The 18399-nt window shown below is 56.8% G+C and overlaps 1 protein-coding gene across 2 annotated transcripts in view; it reads left to right on the forward strand.

Moving 5' to 3' along the window:
* SHKBP1 (SH3KBP1 binding protein 1) overlaps nucleotides 1-10567 on the forward strand; it is a 10996-nt gene extending 429 nt beyond the window's left edge. Inside the window, exons 3-18 of one of the 2 annotated variants that reach the window (XM_040633992.1) lie at nucleotides 134-182; nucleotides 290-363; nucleotides 648-706; nucleotides 927-1007; nucleotides 2504-2665; nucleotides 2751-2841; nucleotides 2931-3121; nucleotides 3641-3756; nucleotides 4542-4629; nucleotides 4744-4860; nucleotides 6719-6889; nucleotides 7841-7996; nucleotides 8375-8471; nucleotides 9451-9629; nucleotides 9916-10027; nucleotides 10139-10567. In XM_040633992.1, the coding sequence (XP_040489926.1) occupies nucleotides 134-182; nucleotides 290-363; nucleotides 648-706; nucleotides 927-1007; nucleotides 2504-2665; nucleotides 2751-2841; nucleotides 2931-3121; nucleotides 3641-3756; nucleotides 4542-4629; nucleotides 4744-4860; nucleotides 6719-6889; nucleotides 7841-7996; nucleotides 8375-8471; nucleotides 9451-9629; nucleotides 9916-10027; nucleotides 10139-10370 (1975 nt within the window). In that variant the 3' untranslated portion in view covers nucleotides 10371-10567. The remainder of the gene's footprint in view (nucleotides 1-133; nucleotides 183-289; nucleotides 364-647; nucleotides 707-926; nucleotides 1008-2503; nucleotides 2666-2750; nucleotides 2842-2930; nucleotides 3122-3640; nucleotides 3757-4541; nucleotides 4630-4743; nucleotides 4861-6718; nucleotides 6890-7840; nucleotides 7997-8374; nucleotides 8472-9450; nucleotides 9630-9915; nucleotides 10028-10138) is intronic. The other variant, XM_040633993.1, reaches the window with a different exon arrangement.
* The last annotated feature ends 7832 nt before the right edge of the window (nucleotides 10568-18399 follow it).

Raw genomic sequence — 18399 nt, forward strand, 5'->3', positions numbered from 1 at the left:
CGAGTTTGGGGCGGGGTGTAGGGGGCGGGAAGAGACGGTATGGGGAACCCTAATCCCCCCACTCACCCTCCCCACCCCACCCCCCTCACACACACACCCTGGCCCGTGACACCTGCTCTGTGTCCCCTCCCTGCAGTCTTCTGAGCGGACGTATCTCAACACTGAAAGATGAGACCGGAGCCGTGAGTAGGGTCTAGAGCTGAAATGGGGCAGCGGGGTAGGGGGAGGGACAGGATACCCACTCAGCCCTGCTCTTTGCCCCATCCATCCTCTGCCCCCCTTCCCGCAGATCTTCATCGACAGGGACCCCACCGTCTTCGCCCCCATCCTCAACTTCCTGCGCACCAAAGAGTTGGACCCCAGGTTTGCATGGGGTAAAGGGACCCCACCGTCTTCACCTTCTTACCCTCAGAATGCTCACCTAAGCTCCTCGATCCTATTTAAATGGTGTCCTTAGAGTTTACCCCAAACACACACATACACACCCATTTTCATTGCCCATATATATCATCGCTGCTTAGAATCTTGATCTGGTCAAAATTTCTACCTCTTGGGATTCTCTGCACAGTTTTGAAAACTTCCCCCTCAGAATTCTCCACCCACTCCCACTCCCCAGACTCTGACCCTTAGTCAATTCTGCTACCCAGGGGTGTCCATGGTTCCAGCCTCCTCCACGAAGCCCAGTTCTATGGGCTCACTCCTCTGGGTAAGTGGGGGCCCCATTAGCATCCTCATTGCATAGAAAATGAGCTCCAGCTCTCCTGATGCTCCCTCTCCCCTCCCCTGAAAGAAGCCTGGGTTAGAGCTGAGAGCACTGGAATTGGTCCTGGGTCTCAGGGGAAGTCTTGGAGAATGAGCTGGGGGAGGGGGAAAGGATCTGCCTCAGTACCCTCCCAAGTCCCAGCTTTTGAGTTACTCCGCCTCAGTTCGCCGCCTGCAGCTTCGGGAGGAGTTGGACCGATCTTCTTGTGGAAACGTTCTCTTCAACGGTTACCTGCCTCCACCAGGTGGGCACAACTAAGGGATGGAGGGGAGGGAGGTGGACTAAAGACTACATTTCCCATAAGGTCACAGTCGTTGGGGGCCTGTGCTGTGAGCCCTGAGACACTATGGGAGTTGTAGTCCTATATTAGAGGCTGGACTGATGGAAAGGAAGTAGGAAACAACATTTCCAAAGAGGCAACAGGCCAGCTAGCCCCACCTGAGGTTCAGAAGTAGGGGGTTCTAGGGGCGCCTGGGTAGCGCAGTCCCACATCGGGATCGAGTCCCATATCGGGATCGAGTCCCACATCCGGCTCCTCCGCTGGGAGCCTGCTTCTTCCTCTCCCACTCCCCCTGCTTGTGTTCCCTCCCTCGCTAGCTGTCTATCTCTGTCAAATATATAAATTTAAAAAAAAAGAAGAAGAAGAAGAAGTAGGGGGTTCTAGAGCCTGAAGGGGGTTTCAGTCCAGGTTTGATTTCCCTCTGGGGAAGCTTAGGAAGTACTGGGGTCCTTTACATGGCAGGGAGAAATATTAAAGCAGAGTTATTGACTCTAATCACCATGGGACCTTGGATCAGCCACCCCACTGGCCATGGAAAATATGCCCCAGTGGTTATTGGGAACTGTAGTCCACTAGGCTTTGCTGATGTGTAGAAGGAACAAAAAGGGGAAGTTCAATTTATGACAATTTCCCTAACCTCAGTCAATACCTACCTTCATGAAATTTGCCAAATATGAAGAGCTATGCTTTTGTTTTCTTAACGTAGTTTTACTGTGTTGTCTTTTAGAAGTCATTTTTTTAAGTTTATTTGTTTATATGAGTAATCTTTACACCCCACTCGGGGCTCAGACTCACAACCCTGAGATCAAGAGTCGAACGCTCTTCCAACCGGGCCGACCAGGCACCCAGCACAAAAGTCACTTTAAATAGAAGTTTTTTTATTTTTTTATTTATTTTTATTTTTTAAAGATTTTATTTATTTATGTGACAGAGAGACAGCCAGCGAGAGAGGGAACACAGCAGGGGAGTGAGAGAGGAAGAAGCAGGCTCCCAGTGGAGGAGCCCGATGTGGGACTCGATCCCGGAACGCCGGATCACGCCCTGAGCCGAAGGCAGACGCCCAACGACTGCGCTACCCAGGCGCCCCTAAATAGAAGTTTTATTTCACTACCTTTATACCATAAATAAGTACACGTGAAAAGAAAACCCCCAAATACCAGTGTTGTGGTGCTGCTGCCTGCCAAGGAGATAGGCTTCTGTTTCTTAAAACAGAAGATTAGCAAACACTAAAAAGGTAGCGTATGAGGGCAGCACCAAAGTGATTCTTCCTTCGTGATGGGCTCCAAGGAACAGAAAAGGGAGTGTTAGTCAATGTCATTGAATGCATGTCCCCACGCCACCTAAAATCTTTTCACCAGGAGCCTGTGCCCTGGTATCTGGCATCTTTTAAGTGCTTGCAATGTGGCAATTGTGACAATTATTATAATTATCGTCACTCTGCTCCCTTCTCCCTGCCACAGTGTTCCCAGTGAAGCGGCGGAACCGGCACAGCCTAGTGGGGCCCCAGCAGTCAGGGGGACGCCCAGCCCCCGTTCGACGCAGCAACACCATGCCCCCCAACCTGGGCAATGCAGGGCTGCTGGGCCGAATGCTGGATGAGAGAGCCCCTCCCTCCCCATCGGGTATGTTTCTGTCCCCTGGGAGGCTGGGGCAGCCAGTGGGGCCCCTGTGTCCCTGCCCTGATCCCCGTTCTTTCCACCCCCCAAGGGCTACCGGAGGAGCCGGGAATGGTGCGCCTGGTGTGTGGGCACCACAACTGGATCGCTGTGGCCTATACGCAGTTCCTCGTCTGCTATAGGTGCTCGGGGAGGGTGGTGGTCGGAGGCCCGAGCTCTGTTGATGGGGAGGGCTCACGGTGAGGGTTGATGACATCCCTCCCTCCCCCAGGCTCAAGGAAGCCTCTGGCTGGCAGCTGGTGTTTTCCAGCCCGCGCCTGGACTGGCCCATTGAGCGGCTGGCACTCACAGCTCGGGTGCTCGGTGGGGCTTTGGGTGAGCATGACAAGATGGTGGCCGCAGCCACGGGCAGCGAGATCCTGCTGTGGGCTCTGCAGGCAGAAGGCGGTGGCTCCGAGATAGGTAGGGTACCATGACTTTTCCAGAACCTTCCACCCTTTAGAATTACGCTTCAACCTGTGGTCTGTTAGAATTTCCTACCTCACTGGAATCGTGTGGCCTGTTAAAATAATCCATCCTATACAGTTCTCACACCCATAAAGATTGTTTGCATTATTAAGATGTTCCAACCTTTTAGAATTCTGTATCCTGTTAGAATTCCTTGGCTTGTAGAAAAATCCACCCGCATACGATTCTCCCCCGCCCTGTTAGATCTCCATGCCAGTAGAACCCCAGAGCCTGTTAGAATCTGTATTCCCATTAGAAATCTCTGTTTTCCTTGTTGAACATTTCCACCATGTTAGAATTCCACACCCCGTCAGGAATCTGGCCTGTGTAATCCTCTATAATTCCTGCTGGAATTCTCTATCCTGTAAAGATTCCATGGCCCAACTGAATCCTCTGGCCCTCGGAATTCTTCCTGCCCCTTCCCTTCTCCCTCATGATGCGGGGTCCCGGCTGAGTGCTCCTTGCTCTCCGCAGGAGTCTTCCATCTCGGGGTGCCCGTGGAGGCCTTATTCTTCGTTGGGAACCAGCTCATCGCCACTAGCCACACGGGGCGCATCGGGGTGTGGAATGCTGTCACCAAGCACTGGCAGGTCAGCATGCTGGCCAGCCTGGCTGCCTCTTTGCTGGGTGTCCAGACCGTACAGGCCCAGGGAGGGGTTCCTTTCTGCCCTGCCCCGTCTGGAGAGAGCCAGAGAACCCAGTGCTGGGCCAGATCCTGGTGGGGGTGCTGGCGTGATAAAGGCCTAAGGAACATCAGATCAGGGAGGCCTTCTGGAGGAGGGGCTGCTGAGCCGTCGGAAAGATGGTGGGTTTGCAAAGGAGGAGAGAGGATTCGCCAGGCACTGAATGGGGGATTGGAGTGGAGATGCTGTAGGAGGCAGAAACCCAGAGGGAGACGTGCAGATGTCTGTTGTTTCCTCTGCACCTTCCCAAGCCCTGTCCAAAGTGGAAAGAAAAATACATCTGCAGTGTTGCTTTCTCTGGTCAAGTGTGTTTGGGAGGGAGAGACAGAGATGGAGGGAAACAGACAAACAGAAGTAGAGGAAGTCAGCAAGAGGGGACAGGAGAGGGAAGGGTGGACAGAGAAACCAGGACCGAAAGGCGGTGGGGTACAGAAGGGATGTAGAGAGAGACAGAGGGGACTAGAAAAAGCCAGAAATACAGAGTCAAAGAGAGGCCAAGAGACAAAGGCGTTGACCCAGAGATTTCCAGAGATGGAGAGACACAGGTGGAGATAGGCCTGGAGCAGGTGAGGCTGGAGAGAAGCGGGCCTAGAAATCCTGGGTGGGTTCTGGAATGCGGGGGTGCCCTGAGGGGTACTGCGGAGGCAGGGACACCCCCTCCCCCGGCCACAGCCAGTCCCACTTGCCCCCAGGTCCAGGAGGTGCAACCCATCACCAGCTACGACGCGGCAGGCTCCTTCCTTCTCCTGGGCTGCGACAACGGCTCCATCTACTACGTGGGTGAGCAGCAGCTGGGGTACCGTCGTGCCGGAGAACCTTCCCAGGAAAGTGGGAGAGGAGGGAAAAGCCCGGGCGAGCTGAACAAGCCCTCTCTACCCTCCCCGCCCACCCCAGATGTGCAGAAGTTTCCCCTGCGCATGAAGGACAACGACCTTCTCGTCAGTGAGCTCTACCGGGACCCGGCAGAGGACGGGGTCACGGCCCTCAGCGTCTACCTCACCCCCAAAACCAGTAAGCTCTGGCCGGCTCTCCACCCTGCCATCAGCCCCGGCCCACAGCTGGCTCCCCACCACTTGTGTAGCTTGACCCAGTGAGACCTGGAGGGGTGGGGGAAGGGGAGATTCAACTCTCTTTTATTTATTCAACAAACACCCACTGGGCACCACTTGTATGTAAGCACTGTTCCGGGGGCTGCACTGTGGCGGGCCCCTCCAGCCGGGGGCAGAACTGATCACTAGTAGTTCGTCTTTGTGTTTCTTTCCCCCTCTCTGCGTTGAGGGCATGACGCAGGCGTGCTCATAAAGCAGAGAGAGTGCACGTTTCACAGTTCTCTCACTTGGGACAGTTTTTTGTTTTGGTTTCTTGACTTGAAATGCAGAACAATAGGCTCCTTTTTGCTTGTTTTTATTGAGCTGTGATTCACACAGCAGAGCACTCACCGCTGTAAAGCGTACAATTCAGTGATCTTTAGGGGATTCACAAGGTTGTGCGCGCATCGCTACTATGTGGTTCCAGAACAGGCTTCTTATCACGCCAGAAAGGAACCCTGAGCTCTTCAGCCGTCGTACCCTGTTCTCCCTCCTGGCAGCCCCTGGAAACCCGGTCTGCTTGCTTTCTTTCTTTCTTTCTTTTTTTTTTTTTTTTTAAGATTTTATTTATTTATTTGACAGAGAGAGAGACAGCGAGAGAGGGAACACAAGCAGGGGGAGTGGGAGAGGAAGAAGCAGGTTCCTAGTGGAAGAGCCTGGTGTGGGCTCGATCCCATAACGCTGGGATCACGCCCTGAGCCGAAGGCAGACGCTTAACCGCTGCACCACCCAGGCGCCCCCCCAGTCTGCTTTCTGCCTCTGTGGATTTGCCCATTCTGGACACTTCACGTAAACGGGACCATAACGATATGCGGCGTTTTGTGTCTGGCTTTTTTCACCTGGCATAATGGCTCTTTTATAAATATATTTTCTTCTTTCTTTCTTCTTTTTTCTCATGGGGAGTGCTTTCTGGGTCTTACGATGTCCTTGCCTACTCCCAGGTTGTGAAGGTTTTCCCCTGTGCCTTCTCCTAGAGGCTTTGCAGTTTTAGCTTTTTGTATGTAGGTCTCTGCTGCTTTTCCCATTACCTTTTATGTATGGCGTGAGGTAAGGCTCACGGTCCATTTTTTCCCAGCAACGGTAAATGAGTGACACACCTAACTTCACAGCTGTCACCACCCTTCCTCCACAGAAGGCCCCTTGCTGGTTTCACGTATTTTTTCCTTTCTTCCCCACCCCCCTCCCCGCCGCAGGCCACCACACTGTCATTTATCCCTTCATTTGTTTGTGTCCTTACAAAATGGGCGTTGTCGGCGGGCTTTGAATTCGCAGAAATGGTCCTGGGTATATATGTCAGTTGTCCCCTTACTTTTGCCCACTGCACCCTGGGTTTAATGTCTGTCTGCGTGGCTGTGCACAACCCCAATCCATGGCTTTGAGCTGCTGTACAAAATATGAAAACCACGTTTTACCCACCCTCATTCCTTAAGATGGTCCATTAAGTCTCTGACCGTTGCAAAATGATCGTTCCCCTCTGGAAAGTTGGTGAGGGTGGGCAGTCCCTCAGACACCGGGTTGCATTTTTTGTCTTGCCATCTGTCTGTTTATATATCTCTATGTTTTTCAGGCTTTTGCTCTGTAAGCCCATTTCCCTCTGTGTCTGTCTGTCATTATATCCCTCTCTGAGATCCAGTTTCTTGGTTCCCTTTGCCTCCCTGTTTCTCTATTTTTCTATCTCTGTCCCCTGTCTTATGAGCTCTGTCTCTGTCTCTCTCTTGCTTTCTGTCTCTGCTTCTCTCTCTCTTCTGATCTGTCCCTCTTCATCCTCGGCCCCTCCCCAGGTGACAGTGGGAACTGGATTGAGATCGCCTATGGTACCAGTTCAGGGGGCGTGCGGGTCATCGTCCAGCACCCCGAGACCGTGGGCTCCGGGCCCCAGCTTTTCCAGACCTTCACTGTGCACCGCAGCCCCGTCACCAAGATCATGCTGTCGGAGAAGCACCTCATCTCAGGTGGGCCTTGCCCGGCTGCCCCCACTGCCCAGCTCCCTGCAGGACGGTGGCCCAGATTGGAGTGTGAAACCAGGGGCTGAGGGAGAGAATTTTAACCTGGGATGGTAATTGCAGAAGCGGGAGAATCCTGTTAGGGGACCCATCCAGGCGAGAGTGAGGAATTCACCAATTCCACAAACATTGCTTGAGCACCTGCTGTGTGCCAGGCACAGGGGATACAGTGACGGACGAGACAGGCCACGTTGCCACCCCTGTGGAGCTGATGATAAATAAATACATCAGAATAGAAATCACCATCAGGCAAGGAGGAAGACTGTGAAAAAAGACAGCTGCGTGACTGGCTGGAAAGTGGCAGGGTCACCGGGGGAGGAGCTTTGAGCCTAAATGAAGGAATGAGCAGAGCAGCTTGGTGGGGACAGGCGTTCCAGCAGAGGGAACAGGCATTGCAAAGGCTCTGAGCTGGGAGCGTGGTGGGTGGATCTGAGAAGGAGCAGGGAGCCCCCGTGCCTGGAGCGGCATGGGCAGGGGAGACGTGAGCCATGCAGAAAACTCTGTCTTTGACCTTGATTGGGATGGAGTCTCGGGAAGGAACGCTGTCGGCAGAGGTGGGCCGTGACCTGACACAGGTGTTCGCAGGGTCCCTCTGGCTGCGTGTGGGGACAGACTCTGGGGGCAGGACAGGAGCAGGGAGTCCAGGCAGGAGGTGACAATGGACAGGACCAGGCTAGGGACAGTGACGGGATTAGGTGAGATCAGGCTCTGGAACGATCTTGGAGCCAACAGGATCTTTAACCATCTGGAGTTCTGGGGTAGAGCAGACTCTCTGCAAGGGAAGAATTCAGAGGGCCCCGAATCCTGACACCTTTGCTGGGGTCATCATGGGGCTCCAGAGGGTGGGGTGGTGGGGATGCCACGGCTCACCTGACTCGCTGCCCCCCTCGTGCTCCCCAGTCTGTGCCGACAACAACCACGTGCGCACGTGGTCCGTGACTCGCTTCCGGGGCATGATTTCCACGCAGCCTGGCTCCACCCCGCTCGCTTCCTTCAAGATCCTGGCACTGGAGTCAGCCGATGGGCATGGCGGCTGCAGCGCCGGCAATGACATCGGTGCGTACTAACCCCTGGCCTCCCTCCCCGTGCACCCTGCCTCACCCCCATTGAACTCCATTGGCCCCTCACCTGACCCCCCCAGCTGGCCTGGTTAACCTCCATCCACTCCCCGCTACCCCCACATTGAATTCTCTTACGCCATCGAGTCCTCTGAGTGCCACCTGACCCAGGACCCCCACCCCGCATCCCTGACCTCCACTGACTGTGGCTGACCCCCAGCCCTCTCTGAGCTGGCCAAAGGCCAGAAACCGAGGAAGGGGGACCTGTGGATCTGGGTCTTTGGAGGGTTCATCTGGGGGGAAGGAGGCAGAGCTTTGAGGTCTGGAGTCCCGGGGACCCCAGCGGGCCCTGACCCCCCTCACCGCCCTGGCCCAGGCCCCTACGGCGAGCGGGATGACCAGCAGGTGTTCGTTCAGAAGGTGGTGCCGAGCGCCGGCCAGCTCTTCGTGCGGCTTTCGTCCACTGGTCAGCGGTGAGGACCGTCCATCAGACGGAGTGGGGGGTGGTCAGGGAGAAGGCAAGATACCAGCTGGTTGTGGAGGCCAAAAGGGGGTCCTAGCCAAGGGACACTTGAAGGAGCAAGGGCTAGGAGGGAGCATGAGGCCCGGTCCTAGGTTTGGGGGCTGGAGGAATCAAAGGTGGGATCCGTGTGGGTGGCGGTGAAGCTGGAGAAACCCCAGGTGCCCGTGCTAAACTTCAGGCAGGTGACCCAGCGTGGTCAGGGCCCCAGGGTGGGGGCAGGAGGCATGGGCGCAGGGATCCAGGCCAGGGGGTGGGACGCCGGCGGCTATAGGGGCCCAGAGGAGGTGCTCACTCCAGCCTGGGAAGGGGGCCTGCAAGGGTTTTCTTAAGGAGGGAGCCCTAAGGTTCCCAAGGCTGGGAATGACCAAATAGGACATCCAGTGGGGTGTGCGTGGTCTGGGGGCTGGAGCAGCAGCCAGGCTGCAGAGGGGGCAGGGCCTGTCAATCAGATGGAAGAACTGAGACTGCCCTGAGCGCACTGGGGAGCCATGGCCACTGTGGGGACTGGACTGGAGGCTGGATAGGAGCCCCAGAGCGTAGGGACGAGGCTGGGACAGGTGTCTGGCCAGAGCAGGCAGTGTTGACCAGGGCCGGGGAGGAGGGGGCCCCAGGAGAGACTGGCGGTAGAGAACGGTGGGAGGTGAGAGAGGTGCCCAGGATGACCCCGGCCTTCCCTGTGATGGGACCAGGGGAGAGCAGCAGATCTGGGGGAGAATCCCACCGGACACATGGTGGGGGGGGTGCCAGGCGGGAGCCATCCGGGAGGGAGCCGCACCCAGAGAGGGTGCGTTGGGGAAGGATAGGGAGGCTTGGGGTGGTGCTTGCAGAGGCAGGAACTGACGCCCTTACGGTGGGGTCTGCAGCCTGGGAAGGGTGTAAGGATGAGAAGCTGGCCAGGGCCAGGGTGACCCCCTCCTCTTCTGTCTCAGGGTGTGCTCCGTGCGCTCAGTGGACGGCTCCCCCACCACCGCCTTCACGGTGCTCGAGTGTGAGGGCTCCCGGCGGCTTGGCTCCCGTCCCCGGCGCTACCTGCTCACCGGCCAGGCCAACGGCAGCCTGGCCATGTGGGACCTGACCACCGCCATGGATGGCCTCGGCCAGGCCCCTGGTACTCCCTGCCCCGCCTCAGCACGGGCCCAGACACCCCCCACCCAGCCCCTCTCCTCAACGCCCTTCGTCAGTCTCCCTCCCCAAGCCCTTGGCCTCTGACCCCTTTCTTCTGCCTTTGAACCCTACCTTGCCCCCGCTTTTCCACCCCTCCTAGCTTCTGACCCCTGTCCCTGGACCTCTTCATTTTTTTCTCCTATCCTGACCTCAGTCCTCGCACACGACCCTTGTCCCTTGCCTAGTGATCCTTGTCTTGCCCCCCCTGACCCAGCTCATTGCCCCCCCAGCCGGCGGCCTGACGGAGGAAGAGCTGATGGAGCAGCTGGAGCAGTGCGAGCTGGCCCCATCTTCCTCCAGGAGCTCCCTCCCCAGCCCCTCCCCCCGGGCCTCGCTCACCAGGTAGGCCTGTCTCCACTTCCCCTTCTGTGCAGTGGGGGAGGGGCAGAATATGGTGGCGGGGGTGGGCGTGGGGGTGTGTGACTCACACTGACCCTCATCACCCCCGCCCAGTCTTCACTTAGCCTCCAGCACCACCTCCCTGTCCAGCCGGCGTGGGAGCCCGAGCCCCCCACAGGCTGAGGCCCGGCGCCGTGGGGGAGGCAGCTTTGTGGAACGCTGCCAAGAACTGGTGCGGGGTGGGCCAGAGCCCCGACGGCCGCCCACACCAGCCCCTCGGCCTGCCTCGGGTCTGGGAGCTCCCCTTGCGCCCCCCAAGGTGAAGCTCAATGAAACTTCCTTCTGAACACAGCTGCCATGGTGCCTTTGGATACCCAGGTCCTGGGGAGGGGTGCTCTGGGGCCTCCCTGCTTCCTGTCAGAGCCCTGGGTTCAGGGCCAGGGCCAGGGCCTCCTTGGAGTGGTCACTGTTACTAGGCCCCCACCGTCCCCCCTTTTCTGGAGCCAAAGTCACCCTCCCCTAATAAAGTTCTCACTGCCAATACCTTGCTGACATTCTTTTTTTTTTTTTTTTTTTAAGATTTTATTTATTTATTTGACAGAGAGAGAGACAGCCAGTGAGAGAGGGAACACAAGCAGGGGGGAGTGGGAGAGGAAGAAGCAGGCTACCAGCGGAGGAGCCTGTTGTGGGGCTCGATCCCAGAACACTGCGATCACGCCCTGAGTGGAAGGCAGAGGCTTAACAACTGCGCCAACCAGGCGCCCCCTTGCTGACATTCTTAAAGGGTTTGGGGACCCCCAGGGAAAGGGAGGGAGAGAGGTGAGGACCGACCAGATGTCTGGCTATAGATTCAGGAACGTCTGGCTCTCTTGGTTTAAGCAAAGAAGCGGAATGTAATGGTTTACTGCTGGCTTCAGGCATGGTTGGATCCAGGGATTCAAAAACTCATCCAGAATGTCTTTCCATCTTTTGGCTTTGCTTGCCTCTGGATGCATCATTCTCAGTCAGGTTTTCCCCTCTGGGTGCCAAGATGACTCCAGGTACCTCCTTAGCCACTTTTTTTTCTCTCTAGCAGCAGCAAAAAAATCACATGACTGATTCTTACTGGCTCGAATGTCGTCAGATGGCCATTCCTGAGCCAATCACTATGGCCTTTGTGATGGAGGCCTTCCATTGTTCCAAGGGTCCTGTGCCCTCGCAAGCCAGGAGGTGAGATCAGTCCCATGTTGACAGATTGGAGGAGGAGTTCCTGAAAGGTGAATCAGGGTACTGTGCCCACAAGCAGGGATGAATGGCTGCAGGTCAACAGAAACACAGATGTTAGCTATATGATTGCCACATCCTTAACATTTGTACCCTAAGCCCTGCCATGGCAAACACCTTGCCCACATCCCTGGCTGCCCAGTCTCATCCCTTTCCTGCTCCTACCAGAGAGGTCATGTGGGACAGGTTCCACTTACTCCAGCTTAATATCCATGAGGTTTTTCCCCAAATAATACCTATTTCTATGGCAACTTCTCAGGAAAGTTTTGTGCCTTTTTTCCTTGGGCCAATGAAGAGGAGAGAGAGGGGGCCAGACAGACTCGGAACAAGGGATTTTAGAAAATGCTAATTTGAGAATGCCAGAGTTTCTGTAACATAGCAGAGAGGGGTCCAGAATGTAAGGGAATCTAGAACACAGGAATATTCTAGACTGCTGGTGGATGAACAGCATTAGGGTTCTCCCCCGCATTTCAGAGAATCCAGACTGTGGAGGTTTCTGGACAAAAGGACCTGGAAGTCAATGATTTTAGAACAGGGAGTGTTCTAGAATACATATGAATCTACATTAGGAGGAATATTTTACATGCCAGAGTTTCTGGAATGCTGAGAATTCTAGGACACAGCAATCTGGAGTACTACAAAATCTAGAACATAGGGGCATTCTGGAATGTCAGCTCTTCTAGATCACTAGAGAGTTCGTTTGCATTCCAAGAAATCTGTAATGGCAGGGGTTTCTGGGTTGTCAGAGAATCTGGAACATGATTGGGAAATGAGTGATTCTAAAACATGAGTTCTCTGGAATACCTGTGAATCTCAAACTCTGGAAATGTTTTTACATGCCAGGACATTCAGAGCCCTGGGGGATGTTTGACTGTTAGGAAGTTGAGAACATAGGAGGGGGTTGGGATGTCCAGGAATCTATAATGTGGGATGTTTTATAATGCTCCCAGATCTAGAATATTGAGACAGTTTTTCCTTGCCAGAGAATCCAGAGCACTTGTGTTTCTGGAATGCTGGTGATTCCAGAACAGAGAGAGAATGTCAGAAAATCTGGAACACTAAAGAGATTTTTCTGTTTGTTTGTTAATACCAGGGATAAAGCCCTGCATGTGAGCACATGATGGAAGGAAGCTTCCAGAATGCCATGGCTGTAGAACTCTAAGGGGTTCTGAAGGGTTGAGAGCAGATCAGGATCCAAGGGATGACATAGAAACGGCCTGGGAGATACTGGCACTGATGCGGAGGGATTGGGAGCGGGGGACTCCAAAGTCAGGGGGGATGGGAAGCCAATACCATCCCCGGAAGTTGTAGTGGTGAGCCAGAGGCTGTTGCTTAGCAACGAGCATTGAAGATGCCCCGGATCCCAGGCAGAAGGGAGAAATTTCGGCAGCGCCCCCAGCAAATGCTCCAGCCACAGGGTAGGAGGTGAGGAGGGGGCAACGGGGGTGGAGGGGGTTGTCAGGACACGCTGTCCTGCAGGGCCACGTTAACCAGATTGCGGGGGCTTCACAAAAACAGCACATTCAGTGGGCAGTCAGGCACTCCATCATCATGCTAGGACTGCCCACGAATGCCCGCGAGTGAGGCCTGAGTGTCCTCGTTACTGCTCTAAGGGGCTGCGTGTCCCTGGATGGTGGGTGGAACCGGGTTCTGGGTGTCTGTGGGATGGAGGCGTGGATTGCTATAGGCAGCAGTAACAGTGTGCGTGAGGCTGTGTGAATTACCGGGGTGCCTCATTGTAACGGGGAGGGGGGGAGGGTGACGGGGTCGCCCGTCTATCCTGCACACCCAGGAATGGGGGGTGAGGACGAAGCTGGATCGGTTGATATTCTTAGCCTAGGGTAGGCCCTCTGTGGTCAGGGCCTGTGGCCTAGTATCCTGTGGGGGTGGAGCCTGTGATCCACTGGGGGCGGAGCTAAGCTTCCAGAACTGGAAGTCTGAAGACTCAAACCGCCTCGAGGGATGGGGCCTGGAACCCCGGAGGCGGGGCAGACATGAAAGGGGTGGGGCTTGGGATGCTAAGTACGGAGCTGCGCCTGAATTTGCTGTGGGCAGGGCAGTGACCTGAAACTCAGAGGAGAAGGGGGCTAGTAGCGAACCAGATCTGAAGCTCAGGGGGTGGTGACCTTAGGAGAGGAGAAGCGGGATGTGTCATTGCGAGGAAAAAGGGTGGGGCCTTGAATTTATAATGAAGGGGCTGAGCTTGAGACCTACATCGGGAGGTTGTAAGCAAGGCTTGGAGCTTGGACTCCCTAAAGAGAGTGCACGTGGGGCCTAAGGCCCCCTGTGGTTTGGGGCTCCCGACAGACGGCAGAGGACCCCAGGAAGGGAGGGGACTGGAATTCTCTAAAGAGAGAGTCTGCAACTCTGTCAGTTGGGAGGGGTGCTCTTGGGAATCTTAAAAGAATCAGGTTAGGGAAGGGGGGATCTGGTAACCTTTAGGGGCAGCGGTGGAGAGGGGTGTAAGGAGAACAGCTCTCTGGGAGCAAGGTCTGTGGGTCAGGGGCGAGCCTGGGTCCTCTGAGAGAAAGAGGCTACAGCCCTCTGAGGAACAAGCTTTTGCTTGTTGGACCAGGAACCGCTGAAGCACAGGGCCTTGAGAAGGGGAAAACCTTTGGGAAGGTACAGAGAGAGCCTGGGGCCTCAGAGGAGCCAGACCTGGGGCCCACTGTAGGATTAGTACTCTTCCCCCCCAGAACCCCGAGTCTCCCGCATGAGAAATGGACACCTCTGGGGGCTTCCAGCGTTTACACCAGTCAGGGAGCAAATTCTGATCAAATTCTCCCACAACCGTGAGCGAGGGATGAGGCCCGTGAGAATCTAGTTTAGGGGACCCTGCCCACTGCCTGCGCATCCCTCCCAGCCGTGGGAGGGGTCCCAGCAACTCCACTCCTCAGCTTCTCCTTCCCGAGTCAGTACCGGACTCCCGATTTCCTCTCTAGCCCTGAGAACTCCAGGCCCCAGCGCCCCCCGCCCGGCACCTGTCCCTCTAGCCCCTCCCCTGCCGCCTTCCGATTGGCCAAGCGGGCAGCGCCCCCTGGCGGCATCGGGCTCTGATTGGCGGGAAGTTCGCAGCCGCGGCTAGGACTGTGGAGAAAATGAGTCGGCCCCGGGCGGGGGCGGGGGGCGGGGCCGCGCCGAGCCGGACCCGCTGGACAGACGGCCCGCCTGGAGCGGGACTCCACGCCGGACACCATGCGGCGGCCCGGCCCGAGCGGCCGCCGCCCCCTTCTGCTGGTGCTGCTGCTGCCGCTCTTCGCAGCCGCCGCCTCCGCCGCCAGCCCCAGCCCCAGCCCCAGCGAGGCCGTCGAGGTTGCGGGGATCCCGGGCCGCCCGGCCGGGTAAGCCCCGCTGCGACCCCTTCTTCCTTGCGCCCCCTCCACCCGATAAGTCTGGTGGCCCGGAAGCACCAGGACTTGCGGATTTAGGGGAATACGAACCCAGTGCTTCAGGATAGGGATGAAAGAGCCAGAGCCCTTGGATTTATTAGGACCCTCTATTTTGCAAGGGTTAGAATCGGAGAGTACTGAAATTTGAAGGCGAGGGATTCGCCGCTGGTGTGGTAGATGGATAATATGGCCCCAGGGGATTCTAGGGTTTTTTTCGGAGAAGGGTCCCAGTTTATATGGGGATGGGGCTTTGAATTTTCCTACGATGATAGATGGGTGGGGCCCTCCAGCTGCGATGGGGTTCCCCAAGCTTCTTGGGTGCTTAAGGAAGACGAGTATCAGAGGTTATGAAGGGATTCTATGGTGGGGTTGAGATGTCCTGGTTTTCTAGGGTTTGGGAACGCCTGGATGAATTAAAAAGGACCTTTGGATTTTCCTAATGACTTAGCAAGACGTGGACTTCGGGCTTGATGGCGGAGGGGCTTGCAGGGGGGTTGTGCGGAGGGGGTTCCTCAGATTTCAAGAGGGTTGGGGATGCTCTAGTTTCCTAGAATTAGAGGATCTCGGGCTTGAACGAGGGACCAGTGATTTCGCGGCAAGAGATCCAAAATTTCCTATAGATTTGGGGGTTATAGTCAGCCTTCCTGTCTACGGGTGACGAGATCGAAGAAAGCAGCCTGCCCAGCACCCCCGCCCCCCGCCCTGCGGCCCAGCGCTCCGTTACAAAGGCCCCGGGCTCCGCTCCCGCCTCGGTCTCTGCGAATGCGTTTAGTAACCCGAGCCGCGCCGGGGGCGGGGCCGGGAAGGGGTTAACGCGGAGAAAAGGCGGGAGGGATAACGGCAAGATCGGGGGTCCCGGAGGCTCCCATCCGGGCGGTCTCCTCCCTCACTGGGCCCCACCCGTCTGGAAAGAGTCCATGCGCCCGACGTCCCCTTCACAGCATCTCCCCACCGCCCTTCTCTCGGGTCCTGCGCGCGCGTCCTCGTCCCTCGTCCCCCTTAGCCTGGGGATAATGGATTTGTCTGGGGGGCCCGCTGGTTGCGACGCACTTGCGCTGGAGCTGAGGACTCCGCTATCCAGAATCTGAGACCCTCTGGGCGCAGAGTTTTCTCGAAGAACGACTCCTTCCTCCTGGTCAGGCGGGAAACTGAGGCCCAAAGACCAAGAGATGCTGGCTCCAGGACACAGCGCGTGGAAGGGCAGGAACGGGCTAGAATTCAGGCCTTGGATTCCCAGTTCTGGGCTGTGGCTCCTTCGGTATCCCCCTCCACCTCAGCACCCTGCTGGACCCACAGTCAAAAGAGGACCTCCCTCCCCAGCTGCTGAGGCCTGTGGAAGTGGCGCCACCTGCCGGCCATGCTCGGGATGACGGCTGAGTCAAGGACAGGGATGTGCGGGGAGGGCGGGGTTGTAGATTCCCAGAAAGTCCGGGCTGGGAAATGCGCTTAGAAATCCTCTTTGCGTCTTTTTTAAAAACCATTTTAAAAAAGACTTTAAAATGTCCTTACCAGTACGACTTTACCACTAAACACTTCAGAAAATAAATAAAAGTAGGCTTGCTGTGGCCTTCATCCCTGGAGAGTCTATGCTAATTTGCCTCCCACTGTTCAGATGGGGAAACTGAGGCATCCAGCGTAGTGCCTCAGACTGATCAAACATCTATTTCGAGTGCTCTCAAGTCTTCTCTTGGCTTGCCCTCCCCTATCCCCTATTGCCCTCCTTTGGGAGTTTTGGAGGAGTAGGGGCCTGAGTAACTTCCACCCCTGTTTATAGTCTTGCTGCTTGTCGGTGCTGCCCAGGCAGATCGCCCAGGAGAAGTCGCTGCCTCAGAGGTGGGTTCTTCTACGTGGGGTATGGGTAGGGAGTGAAAGGGGGTAAGAGCAGAGGGTTCGGGTCTCCCTTCCCCATGCCTCATCCCAGCTGGAATGCCGGATGCACTTGGGGAAAAGAAAGACCCAGTCCCTTCCTTCTCCACTTAGTCCCTGGCTGTCTCCGAAGCCTCCTGCAGGGTCCAGAGCTGCCCGCCCGAAAAGTGCGCAGGCCCTCAGCAGTGCCTGACCCCAGTGTCCCTGGTGCTGCCGAGCCCCAGCCCCAGCGTGAGGAAGAGACAGGTGTCCCTCAACTGGCAGCCACTGACGTGAGTGTGAGATCCCTCCCCTCCCAGATGCTCAGCAGCTCCCAACTCCGCCACCCTTCCCCACACATCTTTCTCTCTGCTCCCTGCGTCTCTTCTCCCTTCTTCTCTCCCTGTCTCTCTCTCTCTCTCAACTTGTATCTCTGTTTCTATTTCTCCTTTTCGTGCTTACCCCATTCTCTGTGTCTTTCAGTCTCCATTTCTCTGCCCCTGTCTCCATGCCCTCTCTCTGTATGTGTTCTTTACCATTTGTCTCTTTTCTCCCATCATTACCTGTCTCTTGTGCTCTGTGTCTCTCTGACTCTCTCTCTTTCTGCCTCTGCCTCTGTCTCTGTCTTCTCTCCTCACTTTCTCTCCCTTTCTCATCTGTTTCTCCCCCCATCTTTGTCTCTGTTTCTCCCCAAGCCTGTGAAGAACGCTCAATGTCTGGTCCCCGGAAAGGGATTGGGGGGTGGGGGTGGGGAGAGCTGCTACTGGGAGATCTCCCGGCACGAAAGGCCCCTTCCAGCTCCGGGGGGGGGAGAGGAGGTATCCGTCTAACCTCGTTTGTCTCCTCTGCCCTCGCCTACCCAGGCTGCAGGAGGCCCGAGCTCTGCTGAGACGAAGGCGGCCCCGCGGGCCGGGGGGCCGGGCACTGCTAAGAAGGAGGCCCCCGCAGCGCGCCCCTGCCGGCCAGGCCCGGGGTAAGAACATCCGCCCTTCCTCTGCCGGGGGGCAGGGAGGTGGGTTCCGGGCCAGATAAAGCCGTCTGGTTCCCACGGTCCAGCCGCCGCCTAGCTGCCCCCCATTGTAGCTCAGCCCCCCGAGCCCCCCAGGACACGGACCCTCTAGGGACCCTGGAGTCCGGCCGCGCGAGGTGAGCCCGGGACAGGACCAGACGCCGGCCAGAGGCGCTGACCCGCTGGGGTGGGGCCGGGAAGTCAGGCGTCCGGGCTCCCTGCGGCCGAAGAGGGGGGCGCTGTCCCGGCAGAGAGCGCAGCCGAACTAGCCCAGACAACAAAAGCGATTGTGCGGGTTGGCGCCTGCCCGGTCACCGAATGCCCAAAATTGCGGGGCGGCTGGGAGCCAAAGGCCTCCCCCTGCTTCCCCGACCCTCCCCCTGCCCTCCTCCCACTCCAGCTCTCGGTCCCTGGGCTAGCACACCCCCTAGTCTCAACCACCCTCTAAAGTCCCCCTCCTGCTGTGGCCTTCAGCCCAGATGTGTCCCCTTCTCCCTAAAGTCTTCCAGATGTGGGCATGCGGCCAGATGTGAGGACCCCCGCCCACAGCCTCAATCCACCGTTTGCTCTTATCCATTCTGACTTCTCCTACCAGGTGTGGGGGGTCCTGGCCAGATGTGACTGTATTCTCAAATGTGCCCCCCCCCCCGCGTCCTGCCCACAATCCAGACCCCCAATTCCTTCATGTGCCCAGGTGCACCGGCCCTTCTTCTCTCCCCCAGATGTGCCACCTGGCTGCCCAGATGTGCCATGACAGCCCCCTATCCAGATGAAGCCTCTTTCTCTGTGTCTAGGGCGGAGAATCAGCCTTTACCGGCCTCCCCAAATGTGGCCCCCACTACTCTTTCCTCTTTATGGACTCAGCCCTG

The sequence above is a fragment of the Ursus maritimus genome, unplaced genomic scaffold, assembly GCF_017311325.1.
Source record: "Ursus maritimus isolate PB19 unplaced genomic scaffold, ASM1731132v1 scaffold_19, whole genome shotgun sequence".
Taxonomy (NCBI): Eukaryota; Metazoa; Chordata; class Mammalia; order Carnivora; family Ursidae; genus Ursus; species Ursus maritimus.